The sequence below is a fragment of the Apodemus sylvaticus genome, chromosome 20 (assembly GCF_947179515.1).
Source record: "Apodemus sylvaticus chromosome 20, mApoSyl1.1, whole genome shotgun sequence".
In the NCBI taxonomy this organism is placed as follows: domain Eukaryota; kingdom Metazoa; phylum Chordata; class Mammalia; order Rodentia; family Muridae; genus Apodemus; species Apodemus sylvaticus.
The window spans coordinates 27,533,148-27,556,750 of NC_067491.1; the positions used below are offsets into that span (position 1 = coordinate 27,533,148).

General features: G+C 35.0%; 1 protein-coding gene across 1 annotated transcript in view; it reads right to left on the minus strand.

The window, feature by feature from the left end:
* Window positions 1-23,603, minus strand: part of Ppfia2 (PTPRF interacting protein alpha 2) — a 457,537-nt gene that overhangs the window by 27,474 nt on the left and 406,460 nt on the right. Inside the window, exons 21-22 of the mRNA XM_052165724.1 lie at window positions 9,930-10,011; window positions 4,983-5,183 (exon numbers count right to left, since the gene is read on the minus strand). Of these exons, the coding sequence (XP_052021684.1) occupies window positions 4,983-5,183; window positions 9,930-10,011 (283 nt within the window). The remainder of the gene's footprint in view (window positions 1-4,982; window positions 5,184-9,929; window positions 10,012-23,603) is intronic.

Sequence of the window (23,603 nt, forward strand, 5' to 3'; positions counted from 1 at the left end):
ACAAAATTACCTTTGGCATTAACTGTCTATATACTGTACAATCAATAGTTTGAATCTATAATCTACTTATTAACATAGGGATCATGATATTATTTAAGGTTCATTCTGCTGGAAACCACTTCACATCAAATTTCACATTCTTTTCTTTCTAGCAAATCTGTATGCAAAGTTCTCTGAGTTCTCATGAAATTTCCTAGTTCCTTATTTTCAAAGGAACAGCAAAAGAATTGCCAAAATATCACATGTTACTCCTGAAATTTTATATAATTTACCTAATACAATGACTAAATTTCTTTTTGAAAAATTGAGAATGCATTTTGATATCATTTCAAATGATGAAATATAAAAATATTTTCTATAAGAGAAATATCACAAAAGTATATATCAGTGAATCATACATATTATTCACATATATAATCTAAATAATGACATGTACAAACTTATTTCTATAACAAAGACTTATATAGTGAAGATTCATAATTCTAATAAATCAAAATTTACACAGGATAGATTTCACATCTATGCACAAAATTATCCTGCTTAACAGCTTCTTAATTTATACTAAGTCAATTTTTCCTATAAAATGAAATTACTGTCTTATGAAACCCATTTAAAATACAAGAACTACTCATGTCATCAAAAGTCTCATTAATGCTGAATTGCACAGCTTCTTCTATTGACTCTGATTCCAAACAGTGATGATCTTACTTTTCGATGTGGGCCTTGATCAGTTTTTTGTATTCATGGAGCAGAACTGTTTCACTGGTTTTATGAAATTCTGCACTGGCACACATGCAAACTATTCTGGGACTGGCAAGATTCTAGAAGTGAGAGTTGTGTTTTTTTATCTAGACTTCCAAAATGAGCATAATTGCAGGACAATTTGTGAAAATGTGACGGCCATACTTCCAGAAGTAGCATGTTCAGAAGTTGCATTTCATGGGAAGGTTTCTTACAAAAATGTGCTTTTGTTGATTGTTTTTGTGCATGTGTAGGAGAAAGAGTGTGAGTGGGTGTGTTATATGCATGTTTTCCATGTCTGTGAAGGTGGGGGCACCTGTCTACACCTGCAAAGTTCAGAAGACGGTGCCGGGAATCTTCCTCTATCCCTTCCTTCCTTTCCCGTTGGGGCATGCTCTTTTCCTGAACTTGAGGCTTGAGCCTTCTTGGCAAGACTGGAAGCCAGCAGGTTCCAATGATTCTTTTCTCTCTGTCCATTCCACTGGGAGAGTTTACAAACATGCGCAGGATGCCTGGCGTGTAATGTGACTGCTCACATCGTAATTGATAAACTCATTGATTTACAGTAAACACATTTAAGATTGAACCATTACTCCAGTCCACGATGCTTTGAGTTTAAAGAACATTTCTTGCCTTACAATATTGTGAAGTAACCCAAAATGTATGTTCTAAAGAGTCCTTTCAGATAAACAGAAGTCGATATTTGTTTTTTATTTTTGATTGTTTGTTGGTTTACAGTATCTTGTTCTGTAGTCTTTCTTGGCCCAGAACTCATTAGGTATTCTAGGCTGACCTCCCACTATGTTTCCTAAGAGCTGAGATTAAATATATGTATATTCCAGAATAACCATGGTTTAAAGGCTTATTTAGTAATCAAGCCCATGTCCAGTAAACAAATTAGTCAATCAATTTGCCTTCTTCACTCTCCCATTCTAGAGGATTCAATTCTATTCTGAGTGTGTGTCACTTAGAGTACCAAGACCATAGAGAAGTGGAGAATACCTTATCTAGGAGGCTACAAATAACCACAGGACTCTTGCACATTGAGAACAAGGGTAAAGAACATACCAAGAGTATTTTGGACAAGTATAAGGACAGACATCAAAGTATCTGTGTCTCTCTGAGAAGCTCATCACCAAATCAGTTTATGCTCAATACCCAAATATATATATGATCCATGGAACAAAATTTAACAAACCTTATCGGCCAGCATCATCTAGCAGGTGATTAATGGGGGTCACAAGTGCAATACTAACTACAGTATTGGAAGCTTAGGTTTCTGTATTGCCACTTTCCAGTAATTTCTCAAAATGATGCCAAAATGCCTTTGGATGTCATATTCTCCATATCTTAAGCAAAAATTAAATAATATATTTCATACTGGAAAAATAGCAAAACTTTAAATCATAAGACAAGGGCAGACTAGAATAAGGAGAGAAAGATAGTTTATGGGGCTAGCCTTAAGGAAGTACTCATTTTCCAAGTTACAGAAATACAAGTTTGACACCTAATACTGAGTACCTCCTTAAACTGTGTTTCCCTTGGATTGTTGCACTATTTTAAATGGAGATAGGCTAGAATACTTACAAAGTATTATTGAGACTTGGAAGGAAACTTCCTAAAGGATATTAAGAATTCTGGTCACTACCTAATTAAATCATCCAGGAAAGAACTATGACATAAAAATAAATATTACATTAACTTAAAGAATAGCTCATGATAATTAATCAGCAGATGTAATTATTTCTCTGGCTATCAAAATGTAATAACTCAACGGGCCAGATCTCAGAATGCTCCTACAATATATATTGCTCAATGTAAAATTTGTTAATATCTTGATCATATTGGTTCCCATTATAAGTAAGTTACAAAGTTAAGTAACTTAAAATTACAATTTAAATCTTCTGGAACTGTAATATCAAAGTTGTGCATGAATGTGGGCAAAAGGGGATCATACTAATGGTACAGATATGTTTACAAGGCTAAGGTCTACCTTGGAGTCATCCTCCAATCAGAATGGCTAAGTTCAAAACCTCAGGCGAGCACAGCACATGTTGGTGAGGATGTAGAAAGAGGGACACTTCTTCACTGGTGGTGGGATTGCAAACTGGTGCAACCATTCTAGAAATCAATCTGGATGTTCCTCAGAAAATTGGAAATAGATCTACCTGAAGCAATACCACTCTTGGGAATACACCCTAAAGATGCCCCACCAGGCCACAGGGGCACATGTGCCGCTATGCATAGTGGCCTTATTTGTGATAACCAGGAAGCTGGAAACAACCCAGTTGTCTGATGACAGAAGAAGAATATAAAGAATGTGGTTCATTACACAATGGAATACTACTTAGATATTACAAACAAGGATGTCCTGAGTTTTGCAGGCAAATAGATGGAACTAGAAAATATCATCCTGAGTGAGGTAACTCAGACCCCAAAAGACAGGTCCGGTATGTGCTCACTAATAAGTGGATATTAAGGGGGCTGATTGGGGAACAGAGGAGGGGAGAGGGCTTATGGAACTTTTGGGGAGAGGAGAACCAGGAAAGGGGAAATCATTTGAAATGTAAATAAAGAATATATCTAATAACAATAAAAAAAGAATTCTCCATTTGGTCTGTTTTTTGAACAACTCAAAGTACTTTTATCTTTGATCTGTAATTTAACTTGCTTCTAGGTCAACATCTTTTGAAAGGGTTAAATGTGCTTTAAACTACATTTTCCACTAAGAAAGGGATTAGCTTTTTTTTTTTTTGTTTTTTTTTTTGTTTTTTTTTTTTTTTTTTTTTTTTTTTTTTTTTGGTTTTTTGAGACAGGGTTTCTCTGTGTAGCCCTGGCTGTCCTGGAACTCACTCTGTAGACCAGGCTGGCCTCAAACACAGAAATCTGCCTGCCTCTGCCTCCCAGGTGCTGGGATTAAAGGCGTGTGCCACCACCGCCCGACTGAAATTTGCTTTTTTAACTAAAGGAAATTAAATAGATTATCTTATTTTTTTAAAACTAGAAGTTGGAAGTTTGAAGGTTCCAATTTTTCCAGAATTCAAATTCATAAAAAGTTTCTTTATTGTATTAACTTGTGGGAAATGACCACTCTCTATAAACCAGTTGCAATGCTTTTTTTTTTTTCCTCAATTGTAAATACTCAGGAAAGACTTCAGGTCCAAATTTGACTTACAGTAATGACTATTTTAATGACCTCTGACATTACTGTAAGCATACTCTAAATAACTTTTTATCTAGAATACATTAGCTGAGAACATTCTTATCTATTTGAAATAACATAAGTAGAAATCACATATATATTTCTTACACTGTACTGACGATACTTATGCAATTATACAAGAAATATACAGCTCTTTGAAATCTTACTATAAGGTTCTGGCTTTAGAATCTAGTACACTGGGGGGTGGGGGAAAGGTAGTGTAAATATAATAGACTTGCATTGAATTTTTTAGGATTACATAAGGCCATATTAAAAATATATTGAAGTCAGTTCTGTGTCTGAAAGCTGTAGTAAAACAATATCACTTTTCTGCACCAATTTTATTTTATTCTCTCATATGTTGTTATATTGTTCAGGATATGGAGTTAAGAAATCTAGTTCACACTAAAGATTATATATTTATTAGCCAAAAGTTACTCAATAGTGGAATAAAATTTCATTTGAGACTATTCCTTGATGACTGTATCTGTCATTATGAATGCCTTTTTTATAGTAATATTCATTTTTAATGCTATGTTTTGGGATACAATCATTAAAACGGTTTTAAAAATGGAAGGCACATTTTGAAGAAGAGGAATCCAATTTGTATTTACAAAACAAATCATATATGATTGTTTTAAGCATAAAATTTTCCTATTAGTAATAAATTAAACAATATATCTTCAGAAACCTGTGATGATTTGTGATAATATCAAAAAGATGCTGGATTAAAAAGAAAAGTGGATTCTGAGAAACAGAAAGGTTTAGGATCTTCTTGCTAGGGAGGAAAATCTAAACAATCATCTAAAGGCTCGCACCAATTCTGTCTTGGTTGCAGCTTTCAATTCTGACAGGAATCCGAGCTCCTCAGTTGAAAACCAATTAAAAGGAGCAGCGAGGTTAATGAGGAGCTAGTCGCATCTCTTTATAATAATTCATCTTGACACTGATATGTCCATTGCCACATTTTGCTCTGTGGGGTTAGGCTGCTGTGTGGTCAGCATCAGGGGAAGGAGGGGCAGGGCGCGCATTAACTCACAGTTCGCGATGTCGGAGGAGCTGAAGGGCTGGTGAGGGAAACCATCTCCTGGATGGCTAGTCTGAGCTTTAAACGATGCAGAGGGTTGCTGATTCCAATCTCCCTTTGGATTTCAGTGTCTGATAAAGCGGACATGATGGCGCCACTTTTCACGTTGGCTCTGCATGCTGCCACGTACCAAGCAGGCATTCCCAGCCAGAGCTGTTGTATTTGGGGAAAAAGGATACAGAGTTTAGAATACCTGTAATGTTTATTTGTGATAGTTGAATCTTCTTCGTTACAACTTAACTGGGTGTTAGAATCACTGTTGAAACACATCTCTGGGAATGTCTGCGATGAAATTTCCTGAAAAGTAAAACTGAGCAAAAAGTAATAAATAATATTAATAATGCTGAATGTGGGTATAAAAAGCCAATGAAGTGAATTTGAGAACGAACAAAAATCAGAAGGCAAGTTGAACGTCAGCATTCTCTTTTTCTGCTTCTTGATTGGTGGTGCATTGGATCACCTGACTCACAGTCCTACATTTATCCCGATGTCCCTTCCAGCAGTCCACCTGCTTCTATTCCATAAGCTACCTGCGCCATCAAAAGCTGAGCTAAAATAAACCCTTCCTTTCTTTAGTTGTTTTTGTTACTTATTTTTTTCACAACTGGAAAGCTAATACATCACTTGGTGTCTTTTGCATCCTCCATGAATTCACGGTTATCTTGCATATATAAATTTATTTGCTGTCTAGAACGCCAAGAGATAAATTCTATTGTTTTTGATTAGAAAGCTAGATATGTAAAGACACCGAGTATGTCTTCCATACAACAGTTAGGTATTAATCCATTTGAAATTGAAACATGGTTTTAGTGCTAAACTGGACAGGCATCAAATTTCTCCTACATGTAATGAAAAGAACAGCTATTTATAAATTCCACTGATAAGTGGCTTGGGCAGTCTTTACTGATTACATTATAATTCTCCTTTTAAATTGAGACAGGATCCATTATTGCTAGCCTTGTGATTTTTACCAAAGCATAAACCTTAGCCAAACCAAATTTTCTACTCAAGTACTTACATCTGACCCATGAAACTAGTGCAACAATATATCCATATTTAAGGATAATTTACTATGCAAGAGTAGATAATTAACACAGACATCCTTTGTGTCTATATATGCTACATATATATCCTATAAAATAATGAGTCTATAATAGGAAAGAGACAATGAACAGATACCAAATCTGAACCAATGTGGCTTGGGTTGTGGCTAAAATCAAACACAGGATATAAAGATGTAATACAGAAATTGTATTGCCACACCACCTCCAGTAGATCCTGTGGACAAGTTTCACAGGCTGAGGCATTAGACTCCACAGGGAGGTCTCCTGGAACTGGTTGTGGACCTCTCTAGCCGGAGAATAACTCTGAGTCTTAGTTCTCATGGCAGCTTACCTGCTTTGGTTCCCCCTATTCTATCTCTATAGTCATGAGACGCTCCTGAGAGCCTGGGCAGAGAGTATCCAAGTGAGAAAGTTGAATGAAAGTTCATTGTTTGAAATATAGTCACTGGCCATGACCTCTTTCTTAGAAGTTCAACACTTTGCTTCATAATCAGTTACATAACTATAACATAATGTGTTGTTAAAGTAACCTCCCGACAACATATGAATTTGTATGGCTATGTGTGTAGATGACGTTGGCCCTGACATTGTGGTATGGAAAGCATTGTTTAAGTATAGTTTTAAAGTGAATCTTGAGGAGTGTTAAAGAGACAGAAGCTAGATGTTACATAAGGATTACTCATGAAAATTTCTTAAAGTGATCAGGACCTAGGGGCCGTAGCTAAGTGTTCTTGAGAACTTTTGAACTCTTGAAAGTTTGTTATTAACTGCAGGTGATTTTATATGAATTTATTCTGATCAAGGGATGTGATGCTTTGTATGTGATCTTCTAAATTTATAACTGAATGATTTTGTATCTTCTGCCAAATGCTTATGATAATTTTTTTTTGTAATTGCTTCGCTGGATACATTTTTCAGAATTGTAATGCCAATTTTTTTATGTATAAAAATCCTTTCTTGAGAGCCACAAAAATATACTCAGATTCAAGCTGTCTCAGTGTTTCTGTTTGTAACTCGCCACTCGCTGAACCTGTGCCTCTCCTGATATCCAAAGTCCTCCCTCGGTCTTAATTCCCCCGACTGGGTCTGTCTGTGGCATTGTATAATCCATGCTGTGTTCCAGAAGGAGAAGGAACCACATTTGGGTCAGTTTTATATTGCCAAGGACACTTGCAGCAAGAGGTGATCAACCATCTTTCTTGCTTTATGAACATGAACTCAAATTCTTCAAAGTAACTTAGCACCATTTACCTTCACTGTTCCCTAATGATTTCCTAGCTGTTTACTAAGATGTTTGAATTTCCACTCTAGTTCATATCACACAATATTGTCTATTAATTTTTACAAGTGTCATCTGTGATGAGACATGATAGATTTTTTTTTTTGGTATTTTTTGGATTTTTTTTTTTTTTTTTTTGAGACAGGGTTTCTCTGTATAGCCCTGGCGGTCCTGGAATTCACTCTGTAGACCAGGCTGGCTTCAAACTCAGAAATTCACCTGCCTCTGCCTCCAAGAGTTCTGGGATTACAGGCGTGTGCCACCACCACCTGGTTGACATGATAGAATATTGATGTAGATAATTTATGTGGAAAATAGTAGACTCTCTCCCAGTCTACATTTTTATTAGATATTTTCTTTATTACATTTCAAATGTTATCCCTGTTTTCTCTTCCAAAAATACCCTATCCCAACCCCCCTTCCCCTGTTCACCCACTCCCACTTACCCTATACTGGGGCATCGAGCTTTCTCAGGGCCAAGGGCCTCTCCTCCCTTTGATGTCCAACAAGGCCATCCTCTGCTACACATGCAGCTGGAACCATGGGTCCCTCCATGTGTACTCTTTGGTTGGTAGTTTAGTCCCTGGGGGGCTCTAGGGTTACTGGTTGTTTCATATTGTTGTTCCTCCTAAGGGCTGACAGATCCTTCAACTCCTTAGGTCCTTTCTCCAGCTCCTCCATTGGGGACAAGTCTACATTTTTATAGATGGGGGAAAGAGCCTAAGAGTTATGGGCACCCGTTCACGGGTCCAGCATTGCTATACCTCCTTGCTTATTCCACTTGTGATTTGAATCACATTAGGAAATGCATTTGAGCAATTTCTGCACCCAGGATAGGCTTAATTAGCTCTGGCTCCAGTGGCTGTCATTTCTCAGCACCTTAGTGTCAGTAAATCTGTTTTTTTTTTTTTTAAGAACTTGCTCATTCTTTACTAAAATAGCAACCAACTCTCTGTCAAAACTATAGCTCATTTTATTGGAATAGCATCTGCACAAAAAATAACTTTGTTGAGGTGTGATTTCTTAAACTGCTTGTCTAGTAGTTGATTTCTCTCTTTTAGTTTGCTTATTTCTTTTTAAGGACATGGTAACTCAAAGAAAAGTTTTGAAGATGGAACTTCAGTAATTAATTGCTTTCAATGAACATAACAAAAGTAAACACAGGTTTATTTCAGTCTGTCCAAGAAAAAAATCTAAAAAGCATATTTTTATATCTACTAAGAGAACAGTTTTAAAGCAAAATAAGCTTTAGTTTTTCCTTCACTGGTTCTTTAATTAGCTCTGAATTTAATATAATAATAACAATAAGTTATTTTATAACCCTAGATTGTTTCAATGTATGCTATTTCTTGGAGGTATGACAAACCTCAATGGTTTCCTTTGACATCAGGTATATTAGGGGCTGTGAACAGAGAATTGAATAGAAATGTCTAGCAGTACTACTGCTGTGCTGCATGGAGCCAACCTGGGGTCCAATATACCTTTTCCTCTCTGTTAGAATGCTGTCCTCCACCCAGGTCAAATATTGTTGTATTATCTATAACATTGTACTGCAGAGGAAACACTAAATACTGTTCATGTATATCAAAGGAAATTTAATGAATTAACTAATCTATTTAATGATCATAAAGTAATATGAATGTGATTTAGACAAAGGTTGGTATGTAGTGTTCGGCTTATTCATAGATAAGTGAATACAGTTGTTTTAGATATACAGTTATTTTAGAAATAAATTATACTCCAAGGAAAGCATATTAGACTGTTAATCAGCATTTAGTTCAGCATGAAAAGAAGCGTGCATTTGTTTGTTTTTGTTTGTTACTTAAAGATGAGAGGTGATGGGCAGGTAGGGTGATATTTCCTTAAAACCTCTAAATCATGGCAGTAATTATTTCTTCTCCAATGCTAATACACATAAAGAGGATAGATGTGAGTATACTTTTCCTTTACACCGTTTCTTACCTTTCCCTGCTCCATCACAAAAATACCCAATCCAGTCTCACTGCTGACCCACATGTGTCGTTCCTTTATGGGAAGCTGTAGGATACTGAAGCTGTGATTTCAGAAATCAGCCTTTACCTGTCTCTAGACAATAGAGTATGTATGTTTTGTGTGTGTCAGAGAAATTCTGGAATCAGTACAAAAATAATTTAGGGAAATTATTATGGATTTTTTTACTAAACAAACCACTTCACTTATATTTTTGAGAATCATTAGAAATCAAATGTATGATGTCTAGGCTTTCCTTTCAAGACATTATAATATCCAGAAGTCTACAAACTGAAGAAATAACTCATACCATCACCATGATTATAACATATATTATATCTATGGGAGTTGAAATAGTGGTGTGTTTACTATTCTATGTCTTCAAATATAAATCTCCAAATTTTTCCTTGCATTGACTTATTTTCTGGCCTTCTTTCTTAGTTCTACAGTTGGTATATTTTTTTACATATAAGTAGAAAATGAAGTACACAGAGATTATATTAAAGATTTTTATTTAGTTAAAAAAAGACAATCGGATTACCAATGATTGACTTAGGTTTTGCTTACCTCCAACCACGCAACCACGGTGGGTCCATCCCATTGGGCAAAGGGCAATCCTTTTCTACGAGCTTCTTCAAGAAGTTCATGCCTGAAGTTCAGCAAAGAACACTAGTTAGGTAATATGGAAAAGATGCCTGTGGTTGTTTTTAAACCACAGTAAGCCCTTGCAAGTGTTTAATGAGGGGGAATATAGAATGGCTGAATTTCTTCTTGCTTTGAATCATATGGAAATTCCCTTTGGATTTCACTGCATGAAACATTAATATTTAAAAATAAATTTCTCCAACATTGATTCACAAATATTTGAATACCATTAATCAACTAAGCTGAAAAGTGTTATCAGCTAATATCTTTTCATTTTAGCAAGAGAACAGGTCACAAATCTATATGTCCTCATGCATTCTAAGATCTGACTCTTCTATCTGACCTTCCCCATTTCTTACTTTCTTAGTAGTGGAAGCAAAGTTTGTATGTTGAGACACATCACCTGTGCTAGATTTAGTCAGTTCTCACGATGTTTACTTTACACATGACCTTTGAGAAAACATTCTAATTTAGAAATTAGTTCCTTCTCTCAATAAATTTCAAGTCCTGATCGAAAGCTAGTGCATTGGATCCTTTGCCTATATAAAGATCTTTGCCTCAAGATTTTAAACAGAACACATTTTTTTTTAAAGAATTTTTAGTAAGATGAAAGTGAATAGCAGTGAAGGTTATGCCAAGCCAAGAAGAATGCTAGGAGCTCTGGACTTGGGGTACACAGGAGGTAAGACATGCTGTTAAGGCAAAAAAAAAAAAAATGTAAAGCAACCCTTGCCATCTATGGTCTACAGTTTAAGTCTTCTAAATGAGTGAACTGTGGTGAAATGTTGGGCAGTCCCAAAGCTCCTCACTTTCTTCTGCAGCTATTTGCTTATCCACTCTCTGATCTCTTGATTGCTCAAGGATAGCTGAAAATCCGGGTCACACTTGAGGACTACACAAATATAAACTGATTTCCTTCGCTAAGAAGCATTGCAAAGTGCATACTTCACCAGAGATTTTAATTCATGATCACTACCATTTACTAATGAAAGGTTAATACATTAGTGAAAGTAAAAGCTTCTTTCTGATAATTATAACCTTTACATATACATGAATTCATTGCTGGCTAAGAATTTAGGATTGACATCCATGTTCAAAATCAGCTTAAGATAATTTACAGCCAAAATAGTGGAATCTACTTGTATGTAATCTCAAACTATACTCATCTGGGGATATATTGAGAAGTATATTCTCAGTATCTCCAATATGCATACTCTTGTATGCAAGAATATGTAGCATAATAATTGTTTTATTTTTAATGTATGTCTTTCACGTTAACAAATATGTCATGGATTTCATGTATAAACTCCTCCCAAAAAGAATGTGTCTATTTCCAAATACTAATAGTTACTTAGTATTGAAGATTCATATTTTAAATATGTGAGATAATGCCTTTAGGAACAAGATATAATGTGCTTTTTCAATAGACATTTAAAAAATACATGGAAATCCAGTATGGGATAAAGAAAACATTGAAGGCATTAGTAACTTGAAAGACATATAAATTAACTGCTGTATGAGTTGAGAAGACAGCAAAGGCAAGTTCTGTATAGAAGTATTTTTCAGTTGGAAATGTGTTTAGAGACATGGATACTCTGATTCTACAGTGGAAAGCACAAGCAATCTTAAATGTAACTTTCAATCCCATCATCCAAGTCCCTTGGGCTTCCCAGTGACTCCCTGCTGAATGTCTGTTTCCAGAAAGTTAGTCTCCCTGTGACAGGTATATTTTTAGAAGTGATGCAATGTATCAACTGTCCCGTGTTGTACACATGCTACAAGCTGAGACTTGAGCTCAGTGGGGTGAGTAGAAATATGGATGTGGTCTCCAAAAGAATCCTTGTCAGACACAGTAAATGCAAGGAAGGATCTAAATGTATAAGATGTACAGATAGCAGCTTAAATTTGTGGACATGCAACCTGACTCTAACAGCTTTGCTTAGTAATGAATGCAAATATTGAACCGAATGCCAGACACCATTTAAATTTTGGCAAGTCTTCTGTTAATTGTGTTCCACAATATTTTAATTTTGCTTACGTGTAGTTTGATTTTTTTTTTTTAGTACAAGGACCACATTTATATTTTGTCTGAAGAGTGTAAACATTGTTGTCTTGACTCCCTTTGAGTATTTTTTTTCTCTCAGAATAGTAGTGGTTCTAGTTGAGTTCAAGACTGATCTGATTTGTGGTCATTGATAAAACTCTAGTTATGATACTGCCAATGTGCTGAGAAGTTCTATTCTCTTGTTGAATTAGAAAACATGACATGATTGTGGTGAAACATACAGAAGAATCTGTTCCGTGAGAACATTCTTAGTTTCCCTTAATTCACAACTTTCATAACAAATCTTCAGTCAGATAACTAAAAGAATGAGACAAAGGTGTCAAATCTGTTGCAGATATCCAGCTGCTATCGCTGAATCCAAAGCAATGACTTTTATGCCATGGATTTGAGACTGTAGAAATGACTGACTTGGATTTTACCTGGATTTACACAATGATAGACTAACACCAGACTACTTTAACCTTAACACAGGGGTTGTATCAGTTATATTTAAATATTTGAATGTGGTGATTTGTAAGAAAATCAATGCTGGAGAGGTAACATGGGCAGTGGTCAATGTGATAATCTGTTCAGAAATACTAAGGGAGTTCACTGAACACATGGAGAATGATTGTTCTTAAGAGAAGTTTCTCTTCAATGTGAGAAACATAGTGAATGCTTGAACTCTTCATAAAAGCAGACTAATCAGTTTTTCTGTTGCAATAATGCAACTAATTTGGAGCCTAGGATATTTGTGTATGCCTGCTTTCACAAAAAGGTTTTGAGAGTTAGAAATAGAAAAATTGTAATTTATGTGCTCTCCCCGCCTTCCCCTGATTACACAATAAGCTTGTCTCAAGAAATCAGTAGCTCAGATTGTAATTCAGAAGTGAAACACTTGTCTTGCATGTACAAGGCTGTGATGTGAATTTACAGGACCAAAATGAGACAAAACAGAAGCAGACTGGAAGCGAATAACACTGAGGATGCCTGAACAACTCACAGTTATGTATTCCAGAGATACATTCCAGAGATTCCATACATACAGTTATATATGCTCTCTCCCCATAACTGGAATTCAGCCTTTTAAATAGCAAGCCTCAGTTCCAGAATGAGTGTATGACCATTTCATCCAGAAATACTTCACGTTGCAAACTACTACCTTTCTACTTAGGGCTAAATCATTTTTTGTTTTCCTTTCATATCCAGAGAACTTAGTGTTTAATCGTCCTTTCCCTAAGATTCCCATGCATATCAATGCAGGTACAAGCATGAATCTTAGTTCTGAGATTTAGAGTAGACTTTCAAGGACATTGACCGGTCTTTCTTTCCAGGGAGTTAACATGCACAAACTTGTCATTTCAAGTGTGAACACTCAAAAAAAAAAAAAAAAAAAAAAAAAAAAAAAAAAAAAAGCACTTGGCAAATACAGCACAAGTTTGTTTTTGAATGCAAAAAGTTCCCAAGTCATTCTGTAATTTTAAGAACTGGGTTCTCATCTGCAGTAAGAAATGCACTTCTATCCTTTATGAGCCTGGGACTCTCGCCATCAGTGACAGATTTCTGTAATGGGATGTGACATGTTAACAAGGCCCACACTGTGGTGAGCATGTAAGGATGTTGAATTTGCATGTCATCATTTAGAGAGGCAGAAGGAAGGCTATGCAGCCTGAGTCTGATCTTTATACAGCAATAAAGGGTGGACACCCTAGAAATGACTGCATGCAAAATTTTCTGGCAGAAAGATCAAGAGTGAAGTCTAGGAAGATGGTCCATTTATCCGGACCACATCTATTCTTCCAGACACCTGAGTTCATTTCCCAACAACAATGTCAAGTGGACCAAAAGCAGAGCAAGCGTTTGGATAAAATATTTAATTATCATAATGTATTGTATTTTGATTTACCATACCTAAATTTTAAGAAAATTTAAGAATTTTCAGACTAGAATTATTTAGACACTTGGGTTACAAAAGGAAGAATTTTTTCACAATCTCATTTTTTCTAATGTTATATTGGTAGATAGATACACAAATAGGTAGGAAAAAGAGTTGCACAGACAGAAAGACTGAGAGATGTATTGAATGTCTGATTCTGTTATAATGTATTTACTTAGGTTATCTCATAAACAAAACACTACCATGATAATTTATGACTCTGAAAAATTATTTGTTAATAAATTTCTTTGAAATAGCTGTCTTTGGAAGCAATATATGCAATATATCAAATGGCAAAATCTGCATGATCAGTGTTTGCATTTGCATCTCTGAAAAATGAAATTCATTATTTTCTCAGGAACTCATATGCCATCGGGGTGATAATGCATGTTCTGTATATATACATATATATATATATAGAGAGAGAGATAGATAGATATATAGAGAGCATGCATTAGCCTATTAATATGTTATTAATATTATATATTTATATACATACATATATAATTAATATTATATTATAATATAATAATAATTATATATTAATAATTAATATTAATAATATATATCAATGTGGACTGGCCTTTGCTGTCCTTGAAAAGAGACTTAATTTTCAGACTATTGTCCAAAGAACTACTATAGGTCCATTGCTTTGTGGAGTGACCATGTATTCAAGACATGGTATTATTCCTCTGTCTCTAATTTGCTCATTTCTTTAACCTCCCATTCAATGCGTGCCAATCTTCCCTTTGTGATTTGTACTGCATCTTCCTCTAGTTTTGGTTTTTACTGGTACCATGCTTTTTATCTTAGCCTATTATTGGCCTTTCTGCCCCTAGGCCTAATTCTTCTAGTGCCATGAAAAAGAATCTGCCTAGGAGAGAGAAATTTTTAATAGAATGTATGAGTATTTGGTTCCTAAAATGGGACTGTCTGGCTAAAATAAATAAGGCAGCTATGAACATAGTAGAGCATGTGTAGGAGCATTTTCTCGGTATATGCTCAGGAGTGGTATAGGTGGGTCCACAGGTAGTACTATGTCTAATTTTCTGAGGAATTGCCAAACTGATTTCCAGAATGGTTTTACCAGCTTGCAATCCCACAAACAATGGGGAAGTGTCCCTCTTTCCCCACATCCTCTCCAGCATCTGCTGTCCCCTGAGTTTTTCATCTTAGCCATTCTGACTAATGTGAGGTGGAATCTCAGAGTTGTTTTGATTTGTATTTCCCTGATAACTAAGGATGCTGAACATTTCTTTAGGTGCTTTAGATCTATTTGAGTTTCCTCAGTTGAGAATTCCCTGTTTAGCTCTGTACTCAATAGGATTATTTGACTCTCTGGAGACTAACTTCTTGACTTCTTTGTGTCTTGCCCAGAAGATTATGGAAATAGTTAATAGAACAAAAATGGAATCTGTGAACTTGGTGTTACAGTGATTATCTGTGTTACTGTCATCTCCTGGTTGAAAGACCCGGAGAGTCGATGGTACAGTGTACTTCATTGAAAGTAGTTAGTTAATACTAAAAGACATAAATGTGTGGCTTGAAAAAAATTCAAATCATTTGACAATTTAATCATCAGTTCTTGATGTTGTGTCAGAGGCTATGTCTTCCAAATAAAGTGTTAAGAGGAGGTATTCTAGATTTCATAGAGTTGTTCATTGTAAAAGCTGTTAGGATCCAATAGTCGGCAAGATAAGATTTACTCTTCCCACAGTTCAGCTGAAGAGTTGGCACACTATATACAAGCATAAAGTCACAGCCCTATAATACAAATGCTTGGGAGGTTGAAGGAAGAAGATTATCAGTTTGATGCCAGCCTGAACTACATAGGAAATGAAGGTGCAATTTATTACTCTATTATTAAGGAATTTGCATTTCTTGATCAAGTCTATGGATATCCTACTAACATCAGAAAGTAATTGTAATTCACCAAACATGAATATTGTATGATGATACCTAGTCTGTGAAACATCTGTGAGCTGATAATGCATATCGTAATTAAAATAACTATTCTGAAATGAAATACATCAAATATCCCAATCAGATGCCTCAGAACACTGATTACTTAAATATATAGTTAGCTTCATAAATTTAAGTTTCAAATTCAACATTCACAATGTTGATTGATTTTTAAAGAACAGCTCACAAGGATGTATGGGAAAGAGTATGTAGGTGTCAGGATACTGGGTACATTCATACCAAGCTTTAAATTTATCCATATTTAAACCTTCTCTTTTTAATTCTAGAAACTCTGGAATATAGCAACTAGTCTCAGGGAAGAAATTTATTTGTGAGTATGAGCTGGGATTTACATAATTTCTTCCCTCAATTTAATTACTTTCCAAACCATTAAAAAGAAGTAAACACAGACACTAAAGATTGTGTTTAAGGAATACAATTAGCCACGCTGCTTTTGAAAACTGGAGAGGCTTGTATTACTTTCCATTAAATGATGTCATTTTTATTTGACACTCTGATCTGAAGTCTCTACTCACTTCCTGATAGTCATTTAGGATTTATTGGAAGTAAATTTACCGACATAAATGCTTTGAAAATGTTTTGCATATTTTGCCTAACTTGTACTTTAAAACTGTTTTTTATGATACCCTAATTTTATTTCTAAGAATAATATTTTTTCACTTTTAAAAATCTTAGCATAATTTGGAGAAAAGACTTTCTGAAATTAAAATATAATCCCACCATTTTACATCTGCCTTTCCTTCCTCCAATCTCTCTTGTGCCCCTCTTTGGCTGTCTATCAATGTGACAGCTCTTTTTCCCTTTAATTGTTGTTATACACACCCTAACTCTCCACTCAGTAATGCCCCAATATAAAAACATGGTTTAATATTGTAAAAATATACATAAAAGCTGTTCCATCTATATAATGTTATATGATCATCAGCCTATATAATGTTACATGCTCAGTTCATATACATACACACACTCCACCATATACATATATATGTGTGTGTATATATACATATATTTACACATACTCATGCGTACGTACACACACACACACACACACACACACAAAAACTAATTCCTATTGGATAACCAGTTGTGTGGAGAAGAATATTCTCCTTTGCTTAGCATTCATTAGTTGCCTATAATTTTTTTGGTCTAGCAATGGGGACATAGGCGATTTTCCTTTCCATGAGAGAGGGGTTTTAAGTTTGAAACTGTTATTTGAGAAATATGATTGGAATCACTAACAAAAAAACATTAAATTGATAGACATTTGGAAAAGGCACAGATCTGTCTAAAATCTAGGGTTACCTTAGCCATCATAAATACCTTGCTGCGGAGATGTAATACTTAACCTGTTCTAGCTAATTAAGTTCTGAAAACAGACAAATGAGTTTCTCTCCTGAATATAACATTGAAGAAGTAAATCACATGCCCAAGGAAGGTGCATTTTCAGACATGCAGTACAGAGGGGCAAAGCTCATCTTGAAAGCATGACCTGAGGCCTATAGAGCACCCATTAACTCCCGCAGCCAGACTCAAATTGAGAGCGAGTGGAATAAAGTCTGCAGGGTAGCTTTGCATGCATCCCATCAAAATAAGCACTACCAGTGTCTGAAAGGCCAGTGTAATTCAAATGTAAATATTTCTCTGAACCAATGATCCCTTTTTCTGTGTATAAACGAGTGCACATAGTGAATTTCATCTTAGGTCAGAGGCAGTGCAGTTTGTGTTACAACTGAAAAGAGAAATACTAAAGATAAAACAAAATAAAAGATGGTGCTGAAAATCTACATGTTCAGCAGTCGTTGTGAGTCAACTTACCCCGATGTGCTTTTCATGAGATGGGGAAGGATGGGTGGAAAAGAAAAGCACACAGATGTTAATGGATACATTTCAATCCAAAGAAAGCCATGGAACAAAACAACAGCATCATTTCAGATGTGAGAAATCTCATGGGAGAACAACATGGTGCTTTAGAAATTATTTCAATCACGGTAGTACTGCTTTTATTCCACCATGATTTACAAACTATGTCAAGAAGGCTAGTTAAGCTGAAGGCAGCTCTGGCAGTAGACCAATAAGTCTGTATTTAGTATGAGCCACTCTGAAACATGCGGGGCCAAATTTTCATAGCCTCTAGTACATCCTGGGAGGAAAGCAAAAAACACGGTTTACCTGTGGCCACATCTGTGTCATGTTACAAATAGGGAGATTGCCTTACTGAACAGCCTACAGTCTTTCAAGAGCACAATAAAATCTCAAAAAAAGAAAAAAAAAAACCAACCAACCAAACAAACAAACAAAAACAGAACCCAACCTACAAAGCAGAGAGTCACACCTCAAGTGGAAAAAGTACTAATTTGAGGGTCAGAATAATTGGATTTCATTTTTTCAAATATATTTTGATAAAATTGCTAGCAGATGCTTTCTACAACTTTATCCAGCTGCAGAAATCTTATACTAACAAGTTCTACAATAATTACTATATTTAAAAGACATGTGTACCTGTAATAAGAACTGAAAACTGTTCAGAACAACTTGATTAATCTTCTGTTGTTTTATTATATTCTCTTTTATATTATCCACATTATAAAAACAAATACAAAATTTAATCCAATTATGTGGATTTTAGTGGGCGACTTAGTTACTTGAATAGATATTTATAAATGTTGCTTAGAAAGAGTGTAAACTGGGTGATAGAATTTCAGTACTACCAGACTGAGATCACCATACAACCAATCTCATTAAAATTTAGTTTTGAACTTAGCCAATTACTCCCTGGAGGTAGTAGAGGCATTTAGAAAATATGGCAGTTAAATAATCCAACAAAAAGCCATGAAAATAGTATTTTAAAATTTCTATACAAAACATAGAATAATTCATAGAAAATGAAACTGTTACTACAACTTATAAACTATATTCAATATAACAAAATATGAGGCAGAAACTCTTATTTCAGAAACTAAGCAAAGTAAAGCATTTCCTTTCTGATTGCAAAGCTAGTATAAAGAAAAGCTGGATGCATGGTAGAACACGCTGCACATGCCTCCTCCAGTGGCATTCATTCAGAGAAACCAGGGAGCTATGAGAAAATGCATGTTCTTTGGCCTCAGATCCGGGACAGCTGCAGCAAGCTCTTTAAGTTTTCTTATAAAGCAAAACGTAAATGTCTAAAAGTTGGCAATGCAATTTCCTAAGAAACTTATGTCATTTCTTTTCACATCACACATGGAACAGAAATAAGAAACTACTTAAAAGAGATAATTTTATACATGTTAACAGGGTTTCTTATCAACACATCTGTGTTCTGTATTGTGAACTTTGAACAAAAGGCATAAGGCAGTTTCTGCACCTTCCAGGGAAACTGCCCCATGATCTGGGATGGGTTGTGACCATGAGACCTTACCCTGACTATGATTTAGGCATGATTTTTCAGTGACATGATGTGAATAAAATTGTGCACTGGGAAGCTTTAATAGTTCTAAGGTCTTCATTTGTCATACTTTTAAACTTATACGTTGTACAGTTATGCAAAACAATCAAAATATAAAATTAATAGAAATTCTGAAAATCAACATGAAACACAAATTTCAAAATGGAGTTCATAGTTGCCAAATGTTCTCATCAGTCTGTTTGATTTGTTTGGCATTTCATCAGTCATAGAGTTTCTTCTCTTCCATACTTAATGAATTCTGAGTTGATATCTCACTTCAGAATATTAAGTATTTCAGTTCAGAAATGTATTAAGCAAAGAACAAAAATGTATAGATCAGAAATGGCAATTGTCTCTGAGATTGTGTGGTATTAGCTTAACTATTAGGTAATAGATACATTAGTAGAGAATATATATGTGTGTGTGTGTGTGTGTGTGTGTGTGTGTGTGTATTCCCTCTTCTGTATAAGGTGTTTATTTTTCTTTTATAAAACTTAATTCACCCTTTCCTACAATTATTTGCTTATGTCAAGTTGTGAACATTAATATTTTAATATCTATCTTATTGGTCCAGAGATACAATGATAGGAATATAGATTTTGTCAAGATCTTCATTAAGGATCATTAGTGTAACAATCAAAGATGGTTTCATGGATTCATAAAGAAATAGCTTTATTACTAATAAAAAAAACAAGTCCAATAGTGATATGTTTTGGAAATTTTAGCTTACATTCAGCGCTACCAATAACCACATGGTGTGTGTGTGTGTATGTGTGTGTGTGTGTGTGTCTGTGTCTGTGTCTGTGTGTGCGTGTATTTGTGTGCAAGTCTGTCAGTGTATATATTTGTATGTGTGTGTCTGTGTATTTCTGTCTTGTCTGTTTCTGTGTGTTTGTATGTGTGTATGTGTCTACATTTCTGTGCATGTGTTTCTATGTGTGTGTTTGTGTATGTTTGTGTATGTGTTTCTGTATATATGTGTGTTGCTCTGTGTGTGTTTGTGTGTGTCTCTGTGTGTTTGTGTGTGTGTGTCTGTGTGCTTTTGTATATCTATGTGTTTGTGTATGTCTATGGGTTTCTTGTATGTGTGTGTGGACTTATGTATTTGTGGGTTAGTATATGTGTTTGTGTGTGAGTCTGTATTTGTATGTGTGTTCATGTGTCTCTGTGTGATTATGTCTGTTTTTATCTGTGTGTTTATGTATGTCTCTGTGTCTATGTGTGCTCATGTATGTCTGTGTATTTGTGTGTGTGTGTGTGGTGTGTCTCTGTGCATTGGTGTGTGTACGTGTGTTTCTGTCTCTCTCTCTCTCTCTCTCTCTCTCTCTCTCTCTCTCTCTCTGTGTGTGTGTGTGTGTGTGTGTTATTTTAAACAGTGGAGCTTAACCTTTTTAACCATCCCACTGGAGTCTACACAATCTGCTAAAAAAAATTAGGATCTCTACTTTTATAAATTTTAAACCAGCCAAGTTTAGATTTAAATATTCAGATGAGAAGCAACTCACTCAGTAAGTCTCTAGCTCCTTGAGGTTCAAATTTGTGAGTCACAAATAATTTAATTCATTTATCATCAGCTAATTCAGGAAAGAGTGGGTAGAAGTTGGAATAGATGAGTGCAATAAAGATTGTACTTGAAATCAACTCACACATACACGTAAACTTGTGAGTTCTTCTCTAATGAGCATTTGCATTGTATCTTTTAGACTTGCAAACATTAGATGTTTTTGCCTTGTTAAAGACACAGGTGAGGAATGATTGGAAGAATTACTAATAAAATGGCTTAGGAAATAGGAAGAAAGAAACCATCTTGGTTAAGAAGAGTAATCTAGCTTTCTGGTAGTTATTTTCTCTCTGTCTTTCTGTCTCTTTCATTGACTCATTGTAAAGTAAGAAGAAGATGCATGTTGTGTGTTTGGAAAAGAACAACAACAAGAATAGTAGAAAGTGGAAAGAGTATCAGTGAGAAAAAACTGCTCGAGGCTCCAGGAATGAACCAGGTAAACTTTCCCTACTGTGAATTTCTCCAGCAGCTCAGACAGCCCTAGTTCCATAATAGAAGACGCGAAGTAAGTGATGGCTATGGACATAACTCGCAGATATTACCACATGAAAGTGGGGTAAGGAATTTAATGGTTTTTTTTTTTTGGTTTTTTTCAGTTTATTTAAATTCTGTACATGAAATAATAGTTATAGTAGGGCAAGGGAGGAAATAAGAGATATACTGATTATGGAAAGAAAGACATCATTGAAAGATCATTGCACTAAACTTAAAATTAAAGACTAGGGTTAGGAGTCAATGATCTGATCAAATGAGTAAGTTCAGAAGAATAATTAGTGCTAGTGTTTTGTGATCCTTATAAATGAAAAACCAAAAGTCTAGAAGGTATAGGTATAGCTCATCATAACACTGCTTAAACCAACTTTTGATTGTTAACACTAATTTCAAGTAAATTGAATCCTTTAAGGGCTTTGTAAAAGATTATGAAATCTGTATTTCCATAAGAATTTAACTATTTCTTTACAAGCAAACATATGTTGTCAAATAATATTTAGAATATGTAGAATCTACAGAATACACTATTGTATATTTACACATGTACATGTGTACATATTGCATAAAATTTTAAGTGAGAAGCCTTTAAGTATAAAAATTATTATTCCATAAAATTATGACAGGCTAGTGGGCTAACTTTGAAGAGAATTTGCTTCATGAATAAATATGGAAGGGACATACTTCAGAGATTTTAAGAAATATAAATACTGCAGAGGAATTGAGAGGAGTAGAGGGTGGGAAAACTGTAATCAGGATATATTATGTGAGAAAAGTTCTATTTTCGATAAAAGGGAAAAATAAAAGTAGGTAGAAGAAATGTAATTACTATTGCCTAGCTGTTTTCTTCATATTTGAATTTACACCCAAGAGAAAGTGGGGAAACTCAGAAACAGGAAGCTCAGAGAACTTATAAAGTTCTGAGCTCATAAATCTTATAAGACTGTTAAAATTGTCTACAGTAGTGATTCTAAACCTGGGTGATCCCCATTGAGTTAGAAAGATCCTTTTACAGGTGATGGCTAAGATGATTGGAAAACAAATCTATTTACATTTAGATTCACAATAGTATTGAAATTAAAGTTATGAAGTAGCAACAAAAATAATTTTATGATTGAGGATCACCCCAACATGAGGAACCGTGTTAAAGGTTGTAGCATTAGTCAGGTTGAAAACCATTAGTCCACAAGCTTCCTGGAGGCTTCTTCAGGAATCAAGTTTTCATGAATTCTGAATCATGTTGAGTGTACTGGCTGGTTCTGTGTTACAACTTGACACAAGCTGGAGTTATCACAGAGAAAGAATCCTCCTCTGAGAAAATCCATGAAATCTAGCTGTAAGGCATTTTCATAATTGAGGGAGTAGGTCTCATTGTGGGTGGTGCTGGCCTTGGTCTGGTAGTACTGGGTGCTATAAGAAAGCAAGGTGAGCAAGCCAGGGGAAGCAATACAGTGAGCAGTATCCTTCCATGGTCTCTGCATCAGCTCTTGCCTCTAGATTCCTGCCCTGTCTGAGTGTCTGTCCCAACTTCCTTTGATGATGAACAGCAATATGAAAGTGTAAGATGAATAAACACTTTCCTCCCCAACTTGCTTATTGGTCATGATATGCTGTGGAAGAACAGAAACCCTGACTAAGACATTGAGTTAGACATTTTAGTGATGATATCTACTTTTGAGCCAACCATTCTTTTGTAAGTAACCAAATAAACTCATTAGGTCACCAAACTAGACTTTAGATGGCTTTTATTCTTGTTATCAATGCTAAATGTGGGGTGAATAGATGCTTGTATGAGTCTTCCAAGGAAAAGACATTCAAAAGCAGAGCTAATATATAATGCTATTTTTGTGATAACAAATATAAAGAATTATCCTAGGCTAAGATCAGCACTGAAGTTAAATATTACATAATTAGTGGAATTTCTTCATTTAAAAAGGAGAACAGTTATTATATATTACTAAATTTTAGAGAGATAAGTTTTAAATACATAAAATGTTTTCTTATTTATTTATAAATAGTTTCTTATAGCATGTGTTCAGATTATCACATGCCTTGTTTTCTCATGAATGTAATACTTTTATAAAGAGTAGAACAATGTGTGTATGATATTTATGTATGTATTATAACAAAAGGAATTGTTTTTATAAACAAATACA